General features: G+C 44.3%; 1 protein-coding gene across 1 annotated transcript; it reads right to left on the reverse strand.

Moving 5' to 3' along the window:
* Positions 1-1,360: 1,360 nt before the first annotated feature.
* On the reverse strand, positions 1,361-18,253 carry anxa5b (annexin A5b). The gene is made up of 13 exons (XM_056279641.1): positions 18,149-18,253; positions 17,711-17,760; positions 14,391-14,475; positions 13,834-13,928; positions 13,349-13,462; positions 13,140-13,230; positions 12,482-12,561; positions 12,336-12,386; positions 10,103-10,196; positions 8,925-9,020; positions 8,618-8,676; positions 7,106-7,228; positions 1,361-1,892 (listed from the first exon to the last, which is right to left on the reverse strand). Exons 2-13 carry the CDS (start codon positions 17,711-17,713, stop codon positions 1,830-1,832), a joined length of 954 nt encoding a protein of 317 aa, XP_056135616.1. The 5' UTR covers positions 17,714-17,760; positions 18,149-18,253; the 3' UTR covers positions 1,361-1,829.
* Positions 18,254-19,468: the final 1,215 nt, after the last annotated feature.

Genomic DNA, 19,468 nt, shown 5'->3' on the forward strand with positions numbered 1-19,468 from the left:
AACCGCCTCCGTGGCCATAGCAGAAACGGTTATTGTATCAGATTAGTGTAACGGGACCTAGAGTGACCCCCCCCCCCCATCACACACGATAATCACACAGTCGCTCTTAAGAATCACACTGTATCACCTGAACTATGCACAAACCTATCGTGTCGGATATCTGACATAAAAGTGACTGTTCATTACCATCAAGACATTTTATGAGAACTTCTTGGTGACTTGACTTCCAGCACTTCCAGTGCTGTGTTGCACTGTGGCGCTATTGCACATGTTGCCTCATCATCATCGCTTTGCCGACTCTTATAGGCTACTACCCCTGCTTCTTGTTAGATTTCTAATGATGCTTTGCTCTGGACTGTTATAGACCAGTCAGTACTAACAGGTGGAATGTTTTTTTATTCTAACTGACGGCGCTGGAATCTGGCGTCCCAGCTGTTCATTAGGTAGAGAGGAGATTATTTTGTCAAGCGTGTCCTTTTCCACATTACCATGTACAGTTCAGGAGGTGGGCTTTTGTTTTCTTTCTCCTCTCTTGCAGTGTTTGCACGATTCAAATTTGTCCTCAATGAATAAAGGCGATGCAACGTTATCGAATGTAATTCTGTACAACGGTGCCCTCTTCTGTTATATCACGCATGGGGGAGCCCATCGCAGAGATTTCACCGTACGTCTAAAATGAAGACCCTTATATTACATCGCACAAGGTCCAGTAGCTTTCGCTGGTAGGGAAGAGCTTAAAGTAACAAACCTGTGTGGCGAAACGAAGGGTTTCAGATCTCACCACGGCCCTGCAACACGCATGGGAGGGCCCACAGGACGTTTACACGTCACTAGTGGTGCCACCATAGTGTGCCTTCAGAGGACAAAGCCCAAACTACCACCAAATTCTGCTTGCACTCCCACGCATCATGCCCTCGTGGCGATCGTTCGCTTTGTTGCATAGTGTTACCCCTCTGATATGAACCATCCACACCCGTATGTAGTCGCTCAAATGCACCACTAACTAGAACCTGAACATCTGACACATAGATTTAACAGTTCATCACCATCACTTCATCATTTGACTCTCACTCTTTTTTCCCCATTTATCGGTTATTTGAGACTTTAGGCAGCAATTTAGAAAATCATTGTTGAAGACACTTTGTCTTGTCTGAAAATCAACCAAAAAGTTTTAGCAAAGTCAAATCTAAGCTCACGCTGTTGAAATGATGCCGACTTCCTCACCCACACCAGATGGCGTTCACAGCTCTTAGACCCCCTTCCAAATGGCTGTGACGCCATCAGGTGGCTACTACTGGGCGGTACGCCTCTAGCATGGAACAGCGACGTCGACAACATAAACACGGGACAGGCCCACCGATGAACTTGATCAGTTGCCACATTTATTATTGCCTTTATTAGTTTTGCCATACAAAGTGCTTATAAACACAATCATAGATATTTTGGTATCAAAAACGCACGATCCGTCATACCGAAGAAATTTGCAGACCAATTACGGGAGGGAGAACAGGGGAAAATGTGATGATGTGTTTTATATAATTGTTATTCATTGTCTAATTTAATGTGACTTGCAAAATATTAAAAAAAATAGCAGACCAAAAGCTGCGTTAATGTGTACACATAACACAATGTTAGCTACCGTTGAAAGTAATATATTGGAATGATATTTTAAAAGACCGTATGGACCGTCTCTCACTCATAACTGAGCTCTGCTGCGATGACTCAAACCTTTATCCTTCCTTGTCCTTGAGTCAGTGAGTGATTGACAGCCCGTGGGTCCACTTAAAGAGGAGGCCCTTCAAGCGTTGCTGTTTTCCTGCTTGTTGCCATTAGGCGTCGTCCCCTCCACAGAGTAGAAGTAAGGTGTTGCGGTAATCGCCAGAGGTATCGCCCTGTAACATGCAAACAAATAACAATACAAGACACGAGGAAAAAGATACTTCAGTATGGATGGACACCGGTGATGAATACGTAGACATGCACAATAACAGCAACATTCACAAAAGGAACACCCAACAATATATGAATTAAACTACCAAATATATGAATTAAACTACCAAATATATGAATTAAACTACTAAATATATGTATTAAAGTTCCAAATATATGAATTCAACTACTAAATATATGAATTAAAGTACCAAATATATGAATTAATCTACTAAATATATGAATTATAGTACCAAAGTGGGAGAACAAAAGTTTCATTCCACTGTTGAATGCCGTCATATACAATTGCTCTTTTGCCCAGACTGGGTCCAGCTCCCCTGTCATTAAGAGTGATTTTTAAGGGTGTCCAGGTAGTGTAGCGGTCTATTCTGTTGCCTACCAACATGGGGATTGCAGATTCGAATCCCTGTGTTACCTCCAGCTTGGTCGGGCATCCCTACAGACACAACTGGCCGTGTCTGCGGTTGGGAAGACGGATGTGGGTATGTGTCCTGGTCGCTGCACCAGCGTCTCCTCTGGTTGGTCGGGGTGCCTGTTCGGGGGGGGGGGGGGGGGTAGCGTGATCCTCCCACGCAATACGTCCCCCTGGTGAAACTCCTCACTGTCAGGTGAAAAGAAGCGGCTGGGGACTCCACATGTATCGGAGGAGGCATGTGGTAGCTACGGAGACTAGTCTAGGGCAGCGGTCGGGAACCTATGGCTCGCGAGCCATATATGGCTCTTCCGGTGACGGCATATGGCTCCCAGACAATTTTGAGTTGAAAATTATTTTTTTTTCCAAAAAATCAGTTTGGAACTGATTTTAAAATACTTGTGATATTTCTTAATAATACTGTGTCATTTTAAAGTAAACAGAAATTAGTTTTGAAGATAAATTTCACGGGTCACGGGTCACCCGTGGGTCGGGTCGGGAACCAATGGCTCGCGAGCATGTCCGGGTCATTGTAAAGGTGAAGAAATCAATTTTATCAGATAGCCAACTAGTTTATCCGCTTCAACCCTTGTAACGGAAAAGATGGCGAAAAGAAAAAAAGACGATGATTACCGTGCATTCCAGGCTGCGTGGACAGAGGAATTTGCATTTGTGGAGAGAGCAGGATCTGCGGTATGTCTAATATGCAATGATAAAATTGCATCGAGGAAACGGTCAAATATAAAGCGGCACTTCGATACGCACCATGCTTCATTTGCATCGAAATACCCAGCGGGGGCCAGCAGGAAAAGGGCATGCGAGGAGCTACAGCGGAGAGTGCAGACGAGTCAGCAGCAGCAACTACGTGTGTGGACCAAGCAAGGTGACGGGAATTCCGCTAGCTTTGCGGGGGCTTTGGCAATAGTAAGGAATGGAAAGTCATTCACAGATGGCGAGTATGCCAAAACATTCATGCTTGATGTGGCCAATGAACTGCTTGATGACTTCCCAAATAAAGACAAGATAATCAAACGAATAAAAGACATGCCCCTGTCAGCAAGAACTGTGCACGATCGTAGCATCATGATGGCAAATCAAGTCGAGGAAACACAAATTAAGGACATAAACGCCGGGACATACTTTTCTCTCGCGTTAGATGAGTCAACAGACGTTAGCCATCTATCTCAGTGCAGTATCATTGCCAGGTATGCTGCAGGTGACACACTGCGTGAGGAAAGCTTGGCTGTTTTGCCAATGAAAGGGACAACAAGAGGAGAGGATTTATTCATGTCTTTCATGGAGTTTGCTAAAGAAAAAAAACTACCGATGGATAAACTTATTTCTGTCTGTACTGATGGTGCACCCTGTATGTTGGGGAAGAACAAAGGATTTGTAGCGCTTCTCCGTGAACATGAAAAGAGAGCCATCCTAAGTTTTCATTGCATCCTGCACCAGGAGGCGCTTTGCGCTCAGACGTGTGGCCAGGAGCTTGGCGAGGTGATGTCTCTGGTCATTCGAGTGGTCAACTTTATTGTTGCCCGAGCTTTAAATGATCGCCAGTTTAAAGCTCTGTTAGAAGAAGTTGGGAATCATTATCCCGGTTTGCTTTTACACAGCAACGTGCGTTGGTTGTCAAGGGGGAAGGTGCTCAGCCGTTTTGCAGCTTGCCTGAGTGAAATCCGGACTTTTCTTGAAATGAAAGGCGTCAAGCATCCTGAGCTAGACAACACTGACTGGCTCCTGCAGTTTCACTATCTCGTGGACATAACTGGCCATCTGAACCAGCTCAATGTGAAAATGCAAGGTATTGGAAATACAATCTCATCCCTTCAACAAGCAGTGTTTGCATTTGAAAGCAAGCTGGAAGTCTTTCTCAGGGACATTGAAACAGGTCGTCTTCTGCACTTTGAAAGACTGCAACAATTTAGAGATGCATGCTTAGCAAGTGACTCCACTCAACATCTGGATCTCCAGCAGCTAGCTGGCTTTACGTTCAATCTCCTGCAGTCATTCAAAGCACGTTTTGGAGAATTTCGTGCGCGCACTGGTCTTTTCAAGTTCATCACTCATCCACATGAGTGTGCAGAGGACAAAATCGACCTGACATGCATCCCCGGGGTCTCTATCGGAGACTTTGAGCTGGAAGTTGCTGACCTGAAGGCATCAGACATGTGGATGAGTAAGTTCAAGTCACTTAATGGAGAGTTGGAAAGTCTTGCGCGACAGCGAGCAGAGCTGGCGAGGGAACACAAGTGGACAGAAATGAAAAATCTTCAACCTGAAGACCAGCTGATTCTTAAAACTTGGAACGAGCTTCCTGTGACATACCACACAATGCAGCGTGTGAGTATTGCCGTATTGACCATGTTTGGCTCTACATATGCATGTGAACAGTCTTTCTCGCATATGAGGAACATTAAGACCAACCTACGCTCACGTTTAACTGATGGAAGCCTCAACGCCTGCATGAAGCTCAACCTCACCACGTATGAACCAGACTACAAGGCCATCAGCAAAACCATGCAGCACCAGAAGTCGCATTAAAAGTAAGACATGTTTAATTTATTATACGTTAAAAATACTATATGGCTCTCAATGAAATATATTTAGAAATATTTGGCTTTTATGGCTCTCCCAGTCAAAAAGGTTCCCGACCCCTGGTCTAGGGCATGCTATGGATGTGGGGCACAATGAAGCACAAATGTAAACAAACTGGAGCAGTTGTCACTCTTAAAAAGCAGAGTTATAGTCATGACAACAGCTGTTTGATCAAAAAGCATGTTTACATTATTTATGTGGGGCATGGGATATATTCATGGGACTATCTAATAAGTTTAGAGACTGTTTTTGCTCCAGTTGTACTTGGCCAATTACCCTACTTTTCCAAACCATCTCGGTCGCTGCTCCACCCCCTCTGCAGACTACCACATCTCCTCCGATACATGTGGAGTCGCCAGCCGCTTCTTTTCACCTGACAGTGAGGAGTTTCACCAGGGGGACGTATGACATGGGATGATCACGCTGTTTCCCCCCTCCCCCCTCGAACAGGCGCCCCAACTGACCAGAGGAGGCGCTAGTGCAGCGACCAGGACACATACCCACATCCGGCTTCCCACCCTCAGACACGGCCAATTGTGTCTGTAGGGACGCCCGACCAAGCCGGAGGTAACATGGAGATTCGAACCAGCGATCTCCGTGTTGTTAGGCAACGGAATAGACCGCTACGCTACCCGGATGCCCTGCTGTCAGTTTTTGAGACTGTACCCCTTATTACACAAGGCAGTTTTTGTAATTGAAGCAAATGCATTTTGAGCACTGACTATTTTTCCTCTTTGGAAATCTGGCTAACACTTGTTGTCAACTTGAAAAGCTCTCGTAAAAGCTGGTGAACATCAGATCTCTTTTACAACTGAAACAAACCGTGAAACTGGCATGCAACGCTAACCTTGACCTGACCGTAATCGGGATTTATCAACGTTCTTTTGGATGCAGGTGCAACAAAAACTGTATGTTCTGTGGGATGGGGTGCTAATTAAAATAAATCCTATTTTGACATTGCCATCAAACTGATGTAAAAATTGCACACCCAAAGAGTTCACCAGAGAGCGAGCGGCCTGAAAGTTAAGCTGATGCGTTCATTTTTCCCTGCAAATCCAGCTACAACATGGCTGCCCGGTCCACCGAAAGATTACTTCCTGTGTGGCCACTGCAGTCACTGTTCCAGTACCTCCGATTGTAGATTCATTTGATATCCCCACACAGGGAAAAAAATAAAACTCAGAAATTTTGTAAATTGCCCCACACCAGGGGTGATCTACTTGCCTATTTGTCCACGTGGCCTAACCTATATGTGGGCCAGACGAACACATCCTAAAGATACGTATATGGGAACATAAACATGCAATCAGAATGGGCAATGTGCAATATGCAATTGTCAGGTATTATAGAGAAGCTAACAATGGACTTTCTCCCTGCACCTTACGTTTCATAGGTTTGAAATAGTGAGGACAACTGCAAGAGGAGGAAATTGTACAAAAGTACTCCTCAAAAGAGAAAACCCATTGGTTTCTGACACTTTAAAGTCTTGAACCTCTAGGTTTAAATGAGAAGTGGAGCCTTGGTCCTTCAGTCTAGTTCATTATATTATTATTATTATTATTATTTTATTATATTAGATGGCCTGGTGACCTGTTCAGGGATTTTCCCTGCCTGCCGCCCAATGACTGCTGGGATAGGCTCCAGCATCCCTGCGACCCTGACAGCAGAATAAGCGGTTTGGATAATGGATGGATGGATGTTTTTTATATTGTAATGACAAGATGGTATGGCCTGATATGTTGATTGTGATTAAATGCAATCCAATTTGATTGAATTTTGGTATATCAACTTATATAGATATGCATGTATGTCATGTCTCATGTTCCAGTTATGACGGGGGTACTTGGGACCTGGTAGATTGTTATTGGAATAGAACTTGAATAATGTATGTTGTTGTTAACTGTGATTGATTGTGTACTCTTCATGACTAATGAGTGACCTGCCCTAGAAGACACACCTGATCCCTATTTCCTAGTTGGGAAAGGTGAATGGGTAAAAAAACCAACTCAACACTCATTTCACTTTGACTTTGACAAAAGACCCTAGTGGAATGTGTCACTCTTTAGCCACTTCAAATTTAAAGTCTTTTCTGCTGCATTTTCATCATTTTGTCAAACCCCGTGCGTGTATACATCAGGTGCATACCATAATCATAGAGTGCAGAGAGTTGGGAAACATCCTCCTAAACTCCCTTTTGATGTCCAACATGTCCACCTCACTGCGGGACACCATCACCCTGATCAGGGTCTGGTCATCAGTCCCAGCCCCCTGCAAAACAACACACATGACACAAATGTAAGTGAGCAAAACTGAATTCTCTAAAAAGTGAGCAAGTGAGCGGTTCAGTGAGAGAAAGAAAATGCCAAAATCGGACCACTTAAAGGTGCGGTCAGTAAAATTTTGACTTTATCGTAGCAGGAAAAAATATCACGTATCAGGAGGGGGTATGGGGGTGGGGGGGTCGAGCTATACAAACGGCAAAACGGTAGCTTTGCCAGGTGCTAGATTTCTTGCTTTCAAAACCTGCCCAGCCTGGAAGCGTCAGTTTGGAAAATCAACCACTAGAGGGCGCCGCGCCCTTTAAAATCCAATGTTTTTGCAGGAAACTACGGGTCCTCACAACGTTCACCTTGCTGCGTTTACAATACGAAGGGATCGACTCGAGGGCAACCAAAAGGCCTTTTCATCGAGGAAAACCAAAACAAAACAAACAGTTTCACAGCTGCTCCAAAAGTAGAATGAATATAATTCACAATAATAAAATATTGATTTAGCATAAATTTGAACATTTAGCAACTGTAAAGGCATAAAAACCGATGCTGAACTGGCCACATGACTGTCAAGACAGTTAAACAGCATTGTCATTAACTATAGAGCCATATAAATACTGTACAGTGTTTGATATGATTCATTATAAATACTGTAGTGTTTTATGATATGATTCATTATAGATACTGTAGTGTTTTATATGATTCATTATAAATACTGTACAGTGTTTTATATGATTCATTATAAATACTGTACAGTGTTTTATGATATGATTCATTATAGATACTGTAGTGTTTTATATGATTCATTATAGATACTGTACAGTGTTTTATGATATGATTCATTATAAATACTGTACAGTGTTTTATGATGTGATTCTTTATAAATATTGTACAGTGGTTTTAAACATGATTATCTCTTCACTTGTAATTTCTCTAGGATATCTGCATGTGGTAGCTTGTGAAATTGTGAGATGCTATTGGCTTGCAGGCCACCATCACTCAAAAACCAATGGTTGCTGATTTTCACTGGCGGCCACTAAAGAAACGTTTACTGATGGCACCTTTAAGCTGAACCATGTGAGACACTATCGAACAAATCCAATGTCTTTTGTGCTGTAGTTCCCACTAAACTGCTACCAATCACTTTATGTCCTCATTTCCCCCATTTCCTCACCCTCCCCCTCCCCCCAAAAACTTCTTTTGAAACATAACCAACACTTTACAGGCAAGGTTTTTTTTAGATTTGGACTGGATCACATGTGAAAATCTTTGATTCTGAACCAAATGAAAGGACACATCAAATTTATGAGGGCTATAGTTTGTTTGAGAAATGGCATTTTTTGGAGGCATCATTACGACGAAGATTACAGCAAGATTGTAGTCTTACCTTCATGGCGTAGTACAGAGTCTCAGCAAAATAGGCTGGGACACTCCTGGCACACTTCACTACAGGAGAGGAAACAGCAAAAAGTTTTTTTAAATTTATTTACATTTTTTTAAAATTATTAATTTATTAGATTAATTCAATTCATTAAATTATTAAATTAAAATAGGTTTTGTGAGTGACTCAAAGTACAATTTTTCTGGAACTGAAATAATTAATAGTAAGAGTTAGGTTCTCTTGTATTATGGATTTTGTGTGTGTGTGTGTGTGTGTGTGTGTGTGCATGTTTGTGTATGAATGGGTTTCATACCTACGGCAAGCAGCAGGTCTCTCAGGCCTCCAGAAGTCTCCCTCTGAATGCTTTCCTCCATCTCGTATCCTGTCAGCTTCATGTAGGCATCAAACACTGAAACATATGCACTTAGTCTGAGTGTTTTAAGTTTCAAATGATTCATGAAATTTATTCGTCCATCCACCGTCTACACCCACTTAATCCAATTTAGGATTGTGAGGCCTTTTATTAAATCTGCTTTTCAATTTCCCTGTTATTCTCGGTGTCGTTTATTTATTTTTTGCATAGTTTGTGTATCACGTCATGTAGCCTGCTGCTTCCATGAGGTGTTTTGTTTCTCAGTCTGGTAGGGCCTTGTCTGCCTTGTGCTTTCAGTAACAGTGTGTGCCTTTCTGTCCTGGAAGAGGGATCCCTCCTCTGATGCGCTTCCTGAGATTTCTCACATTTTTTCCCTGCAAAGGGGATTCTTTAGTTTTTCCCTCTTCCAAATGGAGGGTGTAAGGATATATGATTCTGTCCACTGTTGTTTACCACAGCTACCCGTTTGTCCCCCCCCCCCTTTTCTCCCCAATTGTACTTGGCCAATTACCCCACTCTTCCGAGCCGTCTCGGTCGCTGCTCCACCCCCTCTGCTGATCCGGGGAGGGCTGCAGACTACCTCATGCCTCCTCCGATACATGTGGAGTCGCCAGCTGCTTCTTTTCACCTGATAGTGAGGAGGTTCACCAGGGGGACGTAGCACGTGGGAGGGTCACGCTATCCCCCCCCCCCCAGTTCCCCCTCCCCCCGGAACAGGCACACCAACTAACCAACCAGAGGAGGCGCTAGTGCAGTGACCAGGATACGTAACCCACATCTGGCTTAACACTTGCAGACACGGCCAATTGTGTCTGTAGGGACGCCCGACCAAGCTGGAGGTAACACAGGGATTTGAACCAGCAATCCCGGTGTTGGTAGCTAACAGAATAGACCGCCACGCCACCCGGACGCCCCAGCCACCTGTTTTTTCACTGTGTGACTGTAAAGCCCCATCAGACAGTAAATGTTTGAAAGCCTTATAAAATGTATTTGACACAACTTGAATATATCAGTCTCTGTCCGCTTGTCTGTCTCACAGACATGCGAGTGCAAATGTTTACACTAACGCACATACTGATAAAATACACAAACAAATCCGACAGAACAGCTACACTAACCTTTCCTCAGATGTTCTGCACTCCTGTTGCCCAGGATGGTGACAAATTGTTGCTCATCGGTGCCAAATTTCTCCTCTCCTGCCTTGAAAAGGGCCTGTAACAAAAAAAAAAAACACCATTTATCTACCTAAGTTTGGATATGCAAAAGAAAGGAAAAACAATGAACATATTTTGAATAAATATGTGATAGGTTAGTCACATATTTAGTCAGGGGTGGCCCTGTGCCATTACACACCAGTTTTCTAAATGCCTACAATGCAAATCACTGTGAGGCTACAGAACATGGGTAAGGGGGTTTCAACAATCTGGCGAATGTTTTTCATTGGCCACTGATCAAATACTATGTCTGTGGTTCTCAACCTTTTCAAGTCGCAACCCCCCAGAATAATAAGACTGGTGTTCACGCCCCCCCCCCCCAAATAGCACTGGGACATTTAACTCAAAACATCCTGATGCAAACACATCGATCGCTCATAAACTGTCTGACCGACGAGACTGTTCAGGGATTACTGTAATGTAACACATGGAAGTTACCAAACCCACACAGGAAGACCATCGCTCTGCCCACAGACGGAACAACAAGGCTTTAATTAAGAGTTTTTAGATTTATTGAGCTAACGGCACCTCATGTGCACACACACTGACTCTCACAAACACACTCAATAAAATCTATTCTTTTTTGGATCCCCCGCCCCGCCCCCCTTTTCTCCCCAGTTGTACCTGGCCAATCACCCCGTTCTCTGAGCCGTCCCGGTCGCTGCTCCACCCCGTGCCGATCCGGGGATGGCTGCAGACTACCGGATGTCTTCTCCGATACATGTGGAGTTACCATCTGCTTATTTTCACCTGACAGTGAGGAGTTTCATCCCCCCAGTCCCCCCCCCCCGAACAGGCGCCCCCAACTGATCAGAGGAGGCGCTAGTGCAGTGACCAGGACACATACCCACATCCAGCTTCCCACCTTCAGACACGGCCAATTGTGTCTGTAGGGGACGCCCGACCAAGCCTGAGGTAACACGGAGATTCGAACCGGCAATCCCCGTGTTGGTAGGCAACGGAATAGACCGCTATGCTACCCGGACGCAATAAAATCTATTCTAAGGCAAACCACGTCATTGCTACTGGCAAGGTAATGTAAAAAACATTCCCAAGTCTAAAATATGTTGTTTTATTTTTCCACGACACCGCAAAACTGCCACTGTGGGCTGTGCATTACAAATTGTGGACACTCAAGTGCGGCTCATCCTACTAAACGCTAGTCTTTGATATATTAACTATATACATTAACCTTGTTGTTTTGGACTGCCCCTGCTATTAGTCTGCCGTTGTCCCCGCTGTCTTTCGATTTTCACAACCGTTCCTCCACGCACAATAGCCACCAAGACCGCTGGATCGCAGGGTCCTCTTAAGAAGCTGACGCTTAAAATGTATGTCTATTATTCGCCCAGAGGCTGTTACTGCTGATGTACGTCTTCAGGTGAATCATATCACAGTAAACTGCAGTGATTTATGTTTGATTTCTGTAACATTTAATGCCTGCAATGTTTTTCATGCTGATCCTGATATGAATAATGATTATTATTATCTACTAAACGTACAAACATTTAGTACTGTATTGCTCTCTCCAAAAGGTCTTGAATTATACTGAGGGCCAGTGCAGAGTGCACCGCCTGAGGGCACAGCAGTTGAGACAATACACATTTTTTGCATCAGGTGCACTGTGGGTCTGGACGGTTTTGACTTTGTTTTCTCCACAATCATCAGGCGACCCCCAGAAATTATCTTGCGACCCTCTTGGGGGTCCCGACCCCCAGGTTGAGAACCAATGAAATATGTGATAACTCCAATGCTTGCTTTCACATTAATCATTTTCCTTGGCTTTACTAAAGAGATGGGGCATACTGAGTAGGTATTACACGTTCCTCCCACTAGAGGTTGCTACAACTACACTGTAACTCATCTATCAGCCACCAACTTTACCAAACCAAACTGCTGACACCACCTCCAACACACACACACACACACACACACACAAAAGTACACACAAGTACACATGCTTCAGGCTCCAAACCTAGCGTTTGATCCTTTTGCCACCACGCACATGTGACAGAATTCCACTTGAGAGCCAAACAAACTATTCAAAGAAACCATTGATAGAGCCAATACTTCCTAACTCATTTACATACTCTGTTAACGTCAGAATGTTTAGCTGTTAAACAAGTAAATGATTCACCTGAGCATCACTCTCGATGGTTCCCTCCTGGATCCCCTGCTGCCTGCTAGCCTAAGGAGAGAAAGCAGACTGCTGTTAGAGGAGGAGAGGAGAGGAGAGGAGAGGAGAGGAGAGGAGAGGAGAGGAGAGGAGGAGAGGAGACTAACCTGAAGCAGGATGATCAACAGCCTCTTAAAGTGTCCTGACGTATCACCAGCTATGTCCTCCTCCAGGTTATCATCATAATCTGAGAGTCATCGAGTCAAACAAAACATAAACACAAACGCAGACAGCATCATTTACTGAACAACTCTTCGCTTAGTTGTAAAATCCGTTCCACGTCCTTTTTAATCGCACCTTTTTCTCCAACTGGTCTAGACTTGTCCTTATATCAATATCAAAATACCCACATTGATGCAACCATACCAACATATAAACCGGTCCATATCAAAACACTCCTCTGAACTTGTGTCTAGCCGGCTGTCTAACCATCACTTTTGTCTTCAATTCCAACAACATCAGACACAAATGTGCGGCAATGTTGTAATTATGTCCTAAATTAGCTGACGAGAAGCGTTAACGCTTGGAAGATTCCTATTTGTCTATTATGTATTTTTCTGAAATTGTGCGAATAACTAGGTGAACTATGGAGCAGCTTGTGCATGATCTGCAAAGTACCGAATGAGGCAGGGGGTGACGCATCTCTGAAAGGCTCTGACGCAGTCTACTCGTATCACACACTCCCACTTTCAGTATGTTCGTTTTTCAACTGAAACTTTAGTAGCAATCAGAAAATGGTGATGTGTAAAGCAGAGGCTGTATTACCCTCTCTGTAGGCAGCTACGATGTCCTTGATCTGCTGGGCTTTTCTGGAGGCCAGAATCTCTACGAGAACCTTCTCATCTGTCCCCGCCCCCTAGAGGACGAACGGGAAAAGCCAGAGAGACCCGACATTTGAGTGTTTACCCCCTAACCTGATCAGTTATTTACATCTGAAAGTATCTGTCCATATGTTTGTTGACTGCATTGCCTACCTTAATGGCATTGCGGAGTAAAGTCACATCATAGGTGATGGGTGGGGTCATCAGAGCCACGATGACGGTCTCAAATTTGCCACCCAGCTCCCCCTTCAGGTCATTTATCAGATCCTTAGAGAGGAATACATCGCTGCATTTAATACTTGGTAGCGGCACCTTTAGCTCTTCTGTGCGTGTATTGCAGCTGAATACCATTTAAACGTGCAACACAGGATTGTACAGTGTTCATCTGATGGTGCTACGGCTGCAGTTATAACCTTGTCGCGCCGTGCCTGTGGCTTGATTTGTGATGCTGTTATTCAACCCTGTCAATGTAACAATGTTGTGCATTGTGTCTTGGTCTCGGCTCGAGTTTTGTGACTGTGTTAATGTTGTTTGACCATGCAAACAACAAGGCTGTAATGACATTGCGGTGTGAGCTGATCGATTTGCATTGGGTGTATGTTCACGTGGTTGTTATTGTGGTTGTGTGGTATCCAAACCTTTCCGTGAAGGGTTTTGTAGGCAGACTTGATCTGCTGCCTCTGGGCGTTGCTGCGAGATGTCAACAGCTGCAAGATGACATCCTCATCCGTACCTATGGCGATATACCACATAGTTATTCAACCAACTATCGCTGTTGCAACAAAACAGCTGTTACAAAAAACGGCTGTTACAAAATTAAACTGAAGTAGAGATAAGCAATAGTTAATTTCGAAGCGGTTGGTTCCTCAATTTAAATACTCGTACGGAAAAAAGGTCAGTGGATGTGTTTGCTTATACAACATGGCTCAAGTTTTACCACTTCTCTTAAAGGATAAGCCGCTAGTCTCTAGGTAGCGCTATCCAGGGATAACAGTGGTGGTTTGTTGAGAGAGGGGAACTCCCTTATGTTAACCTTTCTAACTGACCTATTGGGATGGCAATGAATGACTAACCTCCAACACGTCATTTGTCAATATCTGGGCAGACAATAGTCATTCATATGCATGCACGCTGGTAGGCAAGCACATACATGCACAACCACACACACAGACACACACACACACACATGCATTACCAAGTCCTTTCATGGCCTTGTACAGGGCCTCGGCATCCTGATTGGCATTGAAGTTTGCACTGGCTTTCACAGTTCCTCTGCTGGCCTGGAAAATTGAAGATGGAAACTCAGCGGCACTGTGGCGGTGCAGTTGCACTTCTGTATTAAGTCAGTGTCCTAACATAACATGATTGATTTGGACAAGTTGGCGACAGACTAAAATCAATGTCTCTAACATTTTTTAATGACTAATTTGGTCCTCTGAGATATTTTAGTGTAAATTATTAACTGCTGTGTTAACACTGACTAAATAAAGATCGATGCTGTACCCAGCGACAACAGAAAGGACATGACATGTGAAACTAGATTCTTCGTCAGCAGTCCATCGAAAAGATGATGACTGTGATGCAGATTAAGCTCGGCAAGCACGCCTGTGGGCCATCAGGCCCGCATTCGAGCGGCAATATCGTCCACATTTGTCACAGACGAATGTTGTTTTGAGTTGGTCTGTTATGTCTTGCATGGTGGGCCTCATCATAGGCTTCTTGTCTCTTCTGTTCAACAGCTGTTCTCGATCGCCTTTCTGTGGAGCGCCATCCCTGTCTGTCCAGGGCCACGGTCTCCCAGCTGGAGTCATCTATGCTGCAGATCTTAATGTGGCGCTTGAGCACATCTCTGAAGCGTAGCTTCTGGCCTCCCTGCTTCCTTTTTGCCTGGCACAGCTCCCTGTAGAAAACCTCTTTTGGTAGGCGGTTGTCTGGCATTCTTCTCTCGTGGCCGGCCCATCTGAGCTGGGAGGCTATTATTAGGGCTTCAGCACTGACAGTACCAGCACGTCTCAACACTTCCACATTGGGCACCTGGTCTTCCCACCTGATTCGCAGCAGCTTTCGTAGATGACGAAGCTGTATGCTGGTGAGCTTCTTGATGTGCTTGCGATACAGGGTTATGCATTCAGTGGAGTATAGTAGAGACGGGAGAACGGCGGTGTTGTAGACCTTGAGCATTGTTGTCAGCCTGATGTCACGGTGGGACCAAAGTCGTTTGTGGAAGGCTTTTGGTGGCTGCTTGGATTCTTCTGTCCACTTCTAAGTCAGAGGCGTTTGTATCTGTCACAGCAGTGCCCAGATAGGTAAAGCACTCAGTGGTCTTCAGAGTTGCTCCATTAACCAAAATACTGGGCTGACCTTCTTCGGGGCTTTTCTGAGGGGGAGGCTGGTACAGAAGCTCTGTTTTGGCGACATTGCTCTTCAGTCGTTTAACGCAAATGAAATGAAGTGTCTACATGTACTAGTGTAACCATAGCAAGCATTTTCAATCCTACCAATGACTTCGATGTCCCCCCAAAAATACGTATAACAGAATAAGATTACTCAGATTATAGGGTAATGCACATACAAGGGAATTATAAAAGTTGATAATTAAACATTTTGCTATTCATTACCAACTGCCGAATTTGTTTTGATCCAGTTTGCCTGTCTCAACGTTTATGTTTAGAAGCGAACTACTAGGTAACAGTTTATCTCCTCCGTAACTTGCCTGCTCTCATCAACATGTTGCTTGCATCATTTCTCTGTCTGCAGCAGAGTGAATCACAGCTCTCTTTTCTGGCTACCTTGCACCAGAGCCTGTTGGAAAGCAATCAGGCCAGAAGAATTATTTTGCAAGACTGTCCTCCACCAAACTAGCCTCTCGCTGTAACAGTATTACACTTATTCCAAACAAAAGTTCAAACTTTGGCACTGACAATGACAGGACAGAGGGAGCTTTTAAGCGAGGGTCGTGATGTTTAGAGAGGAAAACCACGGGAATGTCTCTGGAATGAACCATGCCAAATGGAATTCTGACCTCGAATATCTGAAAGAAATCCGGCATGCCAAATACAAGTCACTATAACAACCAGGACTCAGCCCATCTACACAAGGAATGTGAAAATGTCCACATGCTCTACCCTTTCTGTCATCTCTATCACATAAACATACCCAGCACCACGAGCTGACCATGATCTAATCAAGCTGTGGATGGCTCGTGTGACAAACACTTGGACAAGGAGGTGTATAGAAGAGAACATTTACAAGGAATGGGCCAAAACACATACACAATGTGACACATTTTCTCGTTCCCTCTTTTTTTTTTGGAACATCAGATTTAACCTATGGCTGGCTATATTCTGTGCCCTAAATGGGAAGCTCAGACATGACTTGTGTTTGGGGTATCACAATAGATAAGAACCTAGTAGAGAAACTGAAACTACCATACATAGCTTGTTATCTCAGCTATAGCTAGGACCTTATCACTTCCTTCCGACATGTCCTTCCCTCCTACAACTTGGTTTTATTGCAGTTGGAAGTATTATCTAAAAATACATGAAGTTAATGCTGTCTATATATTGAAAGCATTATTATTATTATTGACAGCAGTGTTTTGCATATGGATGGGAATCTTTCTGTTCCTGCCACTGAGTTCTTACACCAGTTTCACAGATGTGTTCAGTGCAGCAGGTTTGGGAGTTTGTAGCCAAGTGTTAAACAGTTTATAGCCCCCAGTTTTAACGAAAGAAAACTCTGTAGCGAATCAGCTCCTCTTAAATACGTACACATTTTGGACTGCAGTGACTCCACCCTGCCTATGGAGCTGGGAGGAAAATAATTTCTCTTCAAGAGAGGGAAGATGCCTTAAAACTCCACATGCAAACCACCCAACATGGAAATGGAAAGTAGTAACAAAGGGGGGAGAGAGAGAGAGAGAGAGAGAGAGAGAGAGAGAGAGAGAGAGAGAGAGAGAGAGAGAGAGAGAGAGAGAGAGAGAGAGAGAGAAGGACCCACCCAAATGGAGTAAAGCCTGAATGAGTCACACACTAAACTTCCCAACTTCCCCAAAATGTAGCCCCTCCGCAGCCACATACACCCTTGATGGACCGAGCAAACAGCTCAGTTCTGAATAGAGGAAACCTTCATCCGAGTGCAAAGTGTGTACGATTTGGCGAAGTCGCAACATATCTGATTGTGCAGTTGGTTAATCACCACGGCCCCTAAATGGACGGGGCCTGGCTGTGATGGTGACGGACAGCACAGGTTTTCAGAGACCCCCTAAAGAGAAGCATTAGTTCAGCAAGACGGGCAACGCATGGCCCTGGGACAGGATGGTCGGTGTAAACCACTCTCCTCACTTCAGCAGGACAAAAAACTTCGCTATTACTTCACGGCGATGTGACGTGGGCGTTGTTCGTCGAGTTTGACGGGCTAATCCGTCATTACATTTGCATAAGTAACGGAGTAAACGTGCGACGTCTCCCGAGGTTATTGCCAGAAATGACATTCATCTGACTTCTAGCGACTTACCATTTGGACAACGTTGGCTTCCCTTCGGCGGACGAGGTTGGCGTCTGGGTCTGTAACAGAAAGAAGCGGGGGGGGGGGGACTTTACTCTGTAACGTAACGGGACGCGATAACACACGACATGTTGACAAACAGTACTGTTATTACTATTATTATTACTATTAATATTATAAACCAGTTGGAGACTTTCCATCGGCTGGATACTTTTTAACAGACCAGTAAGTTGCTGCTGTCGAAATGCATCGTACAAAAGTTTACGCCGACGCCTGTCAAAACTTTCCAGCACCCGACGTGGCTCGTTTAAAAAAAAACATTTTAAATGGATGAATCTAGACAGGTAGACACTTCCCCCCCCCTCCCCTTCACCTGATCGCAGTTCATTTAACAAGTTAAAGTTTAAATAACAATCAAAGACGTGTTAATAGTAGAAGGGGACCTACCGTTGCGTCGGCGTAGGGCGAGAGGAGAGAGAGAAGGGAGACTGACGTATCCGCCCGGGAGAGACGACGGCGCGTGAGCGTGTGGGCCACACCCTGCTGGCGGGACCTCGCGCACGGCGCTTTTTCGCAAGGCAGTCTGGGAAATGGTGTTTTTTAATTCGCCGTAAGGTTTGACGTGATTGGTCGCATTGCGTGCGTACGAATCCCATACAGAATTTTTTTTTGAAAAAAAGGACGTAGACCCATTCCCTTGTGAATTGAATTTATGAATGAGTGTATCTTGAGAACGTTGCAAATAGATTTTGCTGTTAGAACGCAGGCCACAGCAAAGAAACCACTAATGGCTAATTTTCCTAGAATGAATACATTGTTCTGAAATTCTTTGTTAACAATTCTTATGGCTCCCAGGTATTGCCGTTTTTTCCAATCTAAACTGGTAATCTCAAACGAAAAATAGCGTTGCCTTTCAAAACAATAACAATGAATATAATACTCTGTATACAGTGCATCCGGAAAGTATTCACACCCCTTCACTTTCCCCACATTTTGTTATGTTACAGCCTTATTCCAAAATGGATTAAATTCCTTTTTTTTCTCATCAATCTACACACAATACCCCATAATGACAACGTGAAAAAGGTTTTGTAGAAATTTTTGCAGATTTATTAAAAATAAAAAACTGAAATATTGCATGTACATAAGTATTCACAGCCTTTACTCAGTACTTGGTTGAGGCACCCTTGGCAGCGATTACAGCCTCAAGTCTTCTTGGGTATGAAGCTACAAGCTTGGCACACCTATATTTGGGGTATTTCTCACATTCGTCTCTGCAGATCCTCTCGAGCTCTGTAAGGTTAGATGGGGAGCGTCGCTGCACAGCTATTTTCAGGTCTTTCCAGAGATGCTCAATGGGGTTCAAGTCTGGGCCACTCAAGGACATTCACAGACTTGTCCCGAAGCCACTCCTTCGTTGTCTTGGCTGTGTGCTTAGGGTCGTTGTCGTGTTGAAAGGTAAACCTTCACCCCAGTCTGAGGTCCTGAGCGCTCTGGAGCAGGTTTTCATCAAGGATCTCTCTGTACTTTGCTCCATTCATCTTTCTCTCGATCCTGACTAGTCTCCCAGTTCCTGCCGCTGAAAAACATCCCCACAGCATGATGCTGCCACCACCATGCTTCACTGTAGGGATGGTATTAGCAAGGTGATGAGAGGTGCCTGGTTTCCTCCAGACGTGACGTTTGGCATTCAGGCCAAAGAGTTCAATCTTGGTTTCATCAGACCAGAGAATCTCGTTTCTCATGGTCGGAGAGTCTTTTAGGTGC

This window comes from Lampris incognitus, chromosome 5 (assembly GCF_029633865.1).
Source record: "Lampris incognitus isolate fLamInc1 chromosome 5, fLamInc1.hap2, whole genome shotgun sequence".
Taxonomy (NCBI): domain Eukaryota; kingdom Metazoa; phylum Chordata; class Actinopteri; order Lampriformes; family Lampridae; genus Lampris; species Lampris incognitus.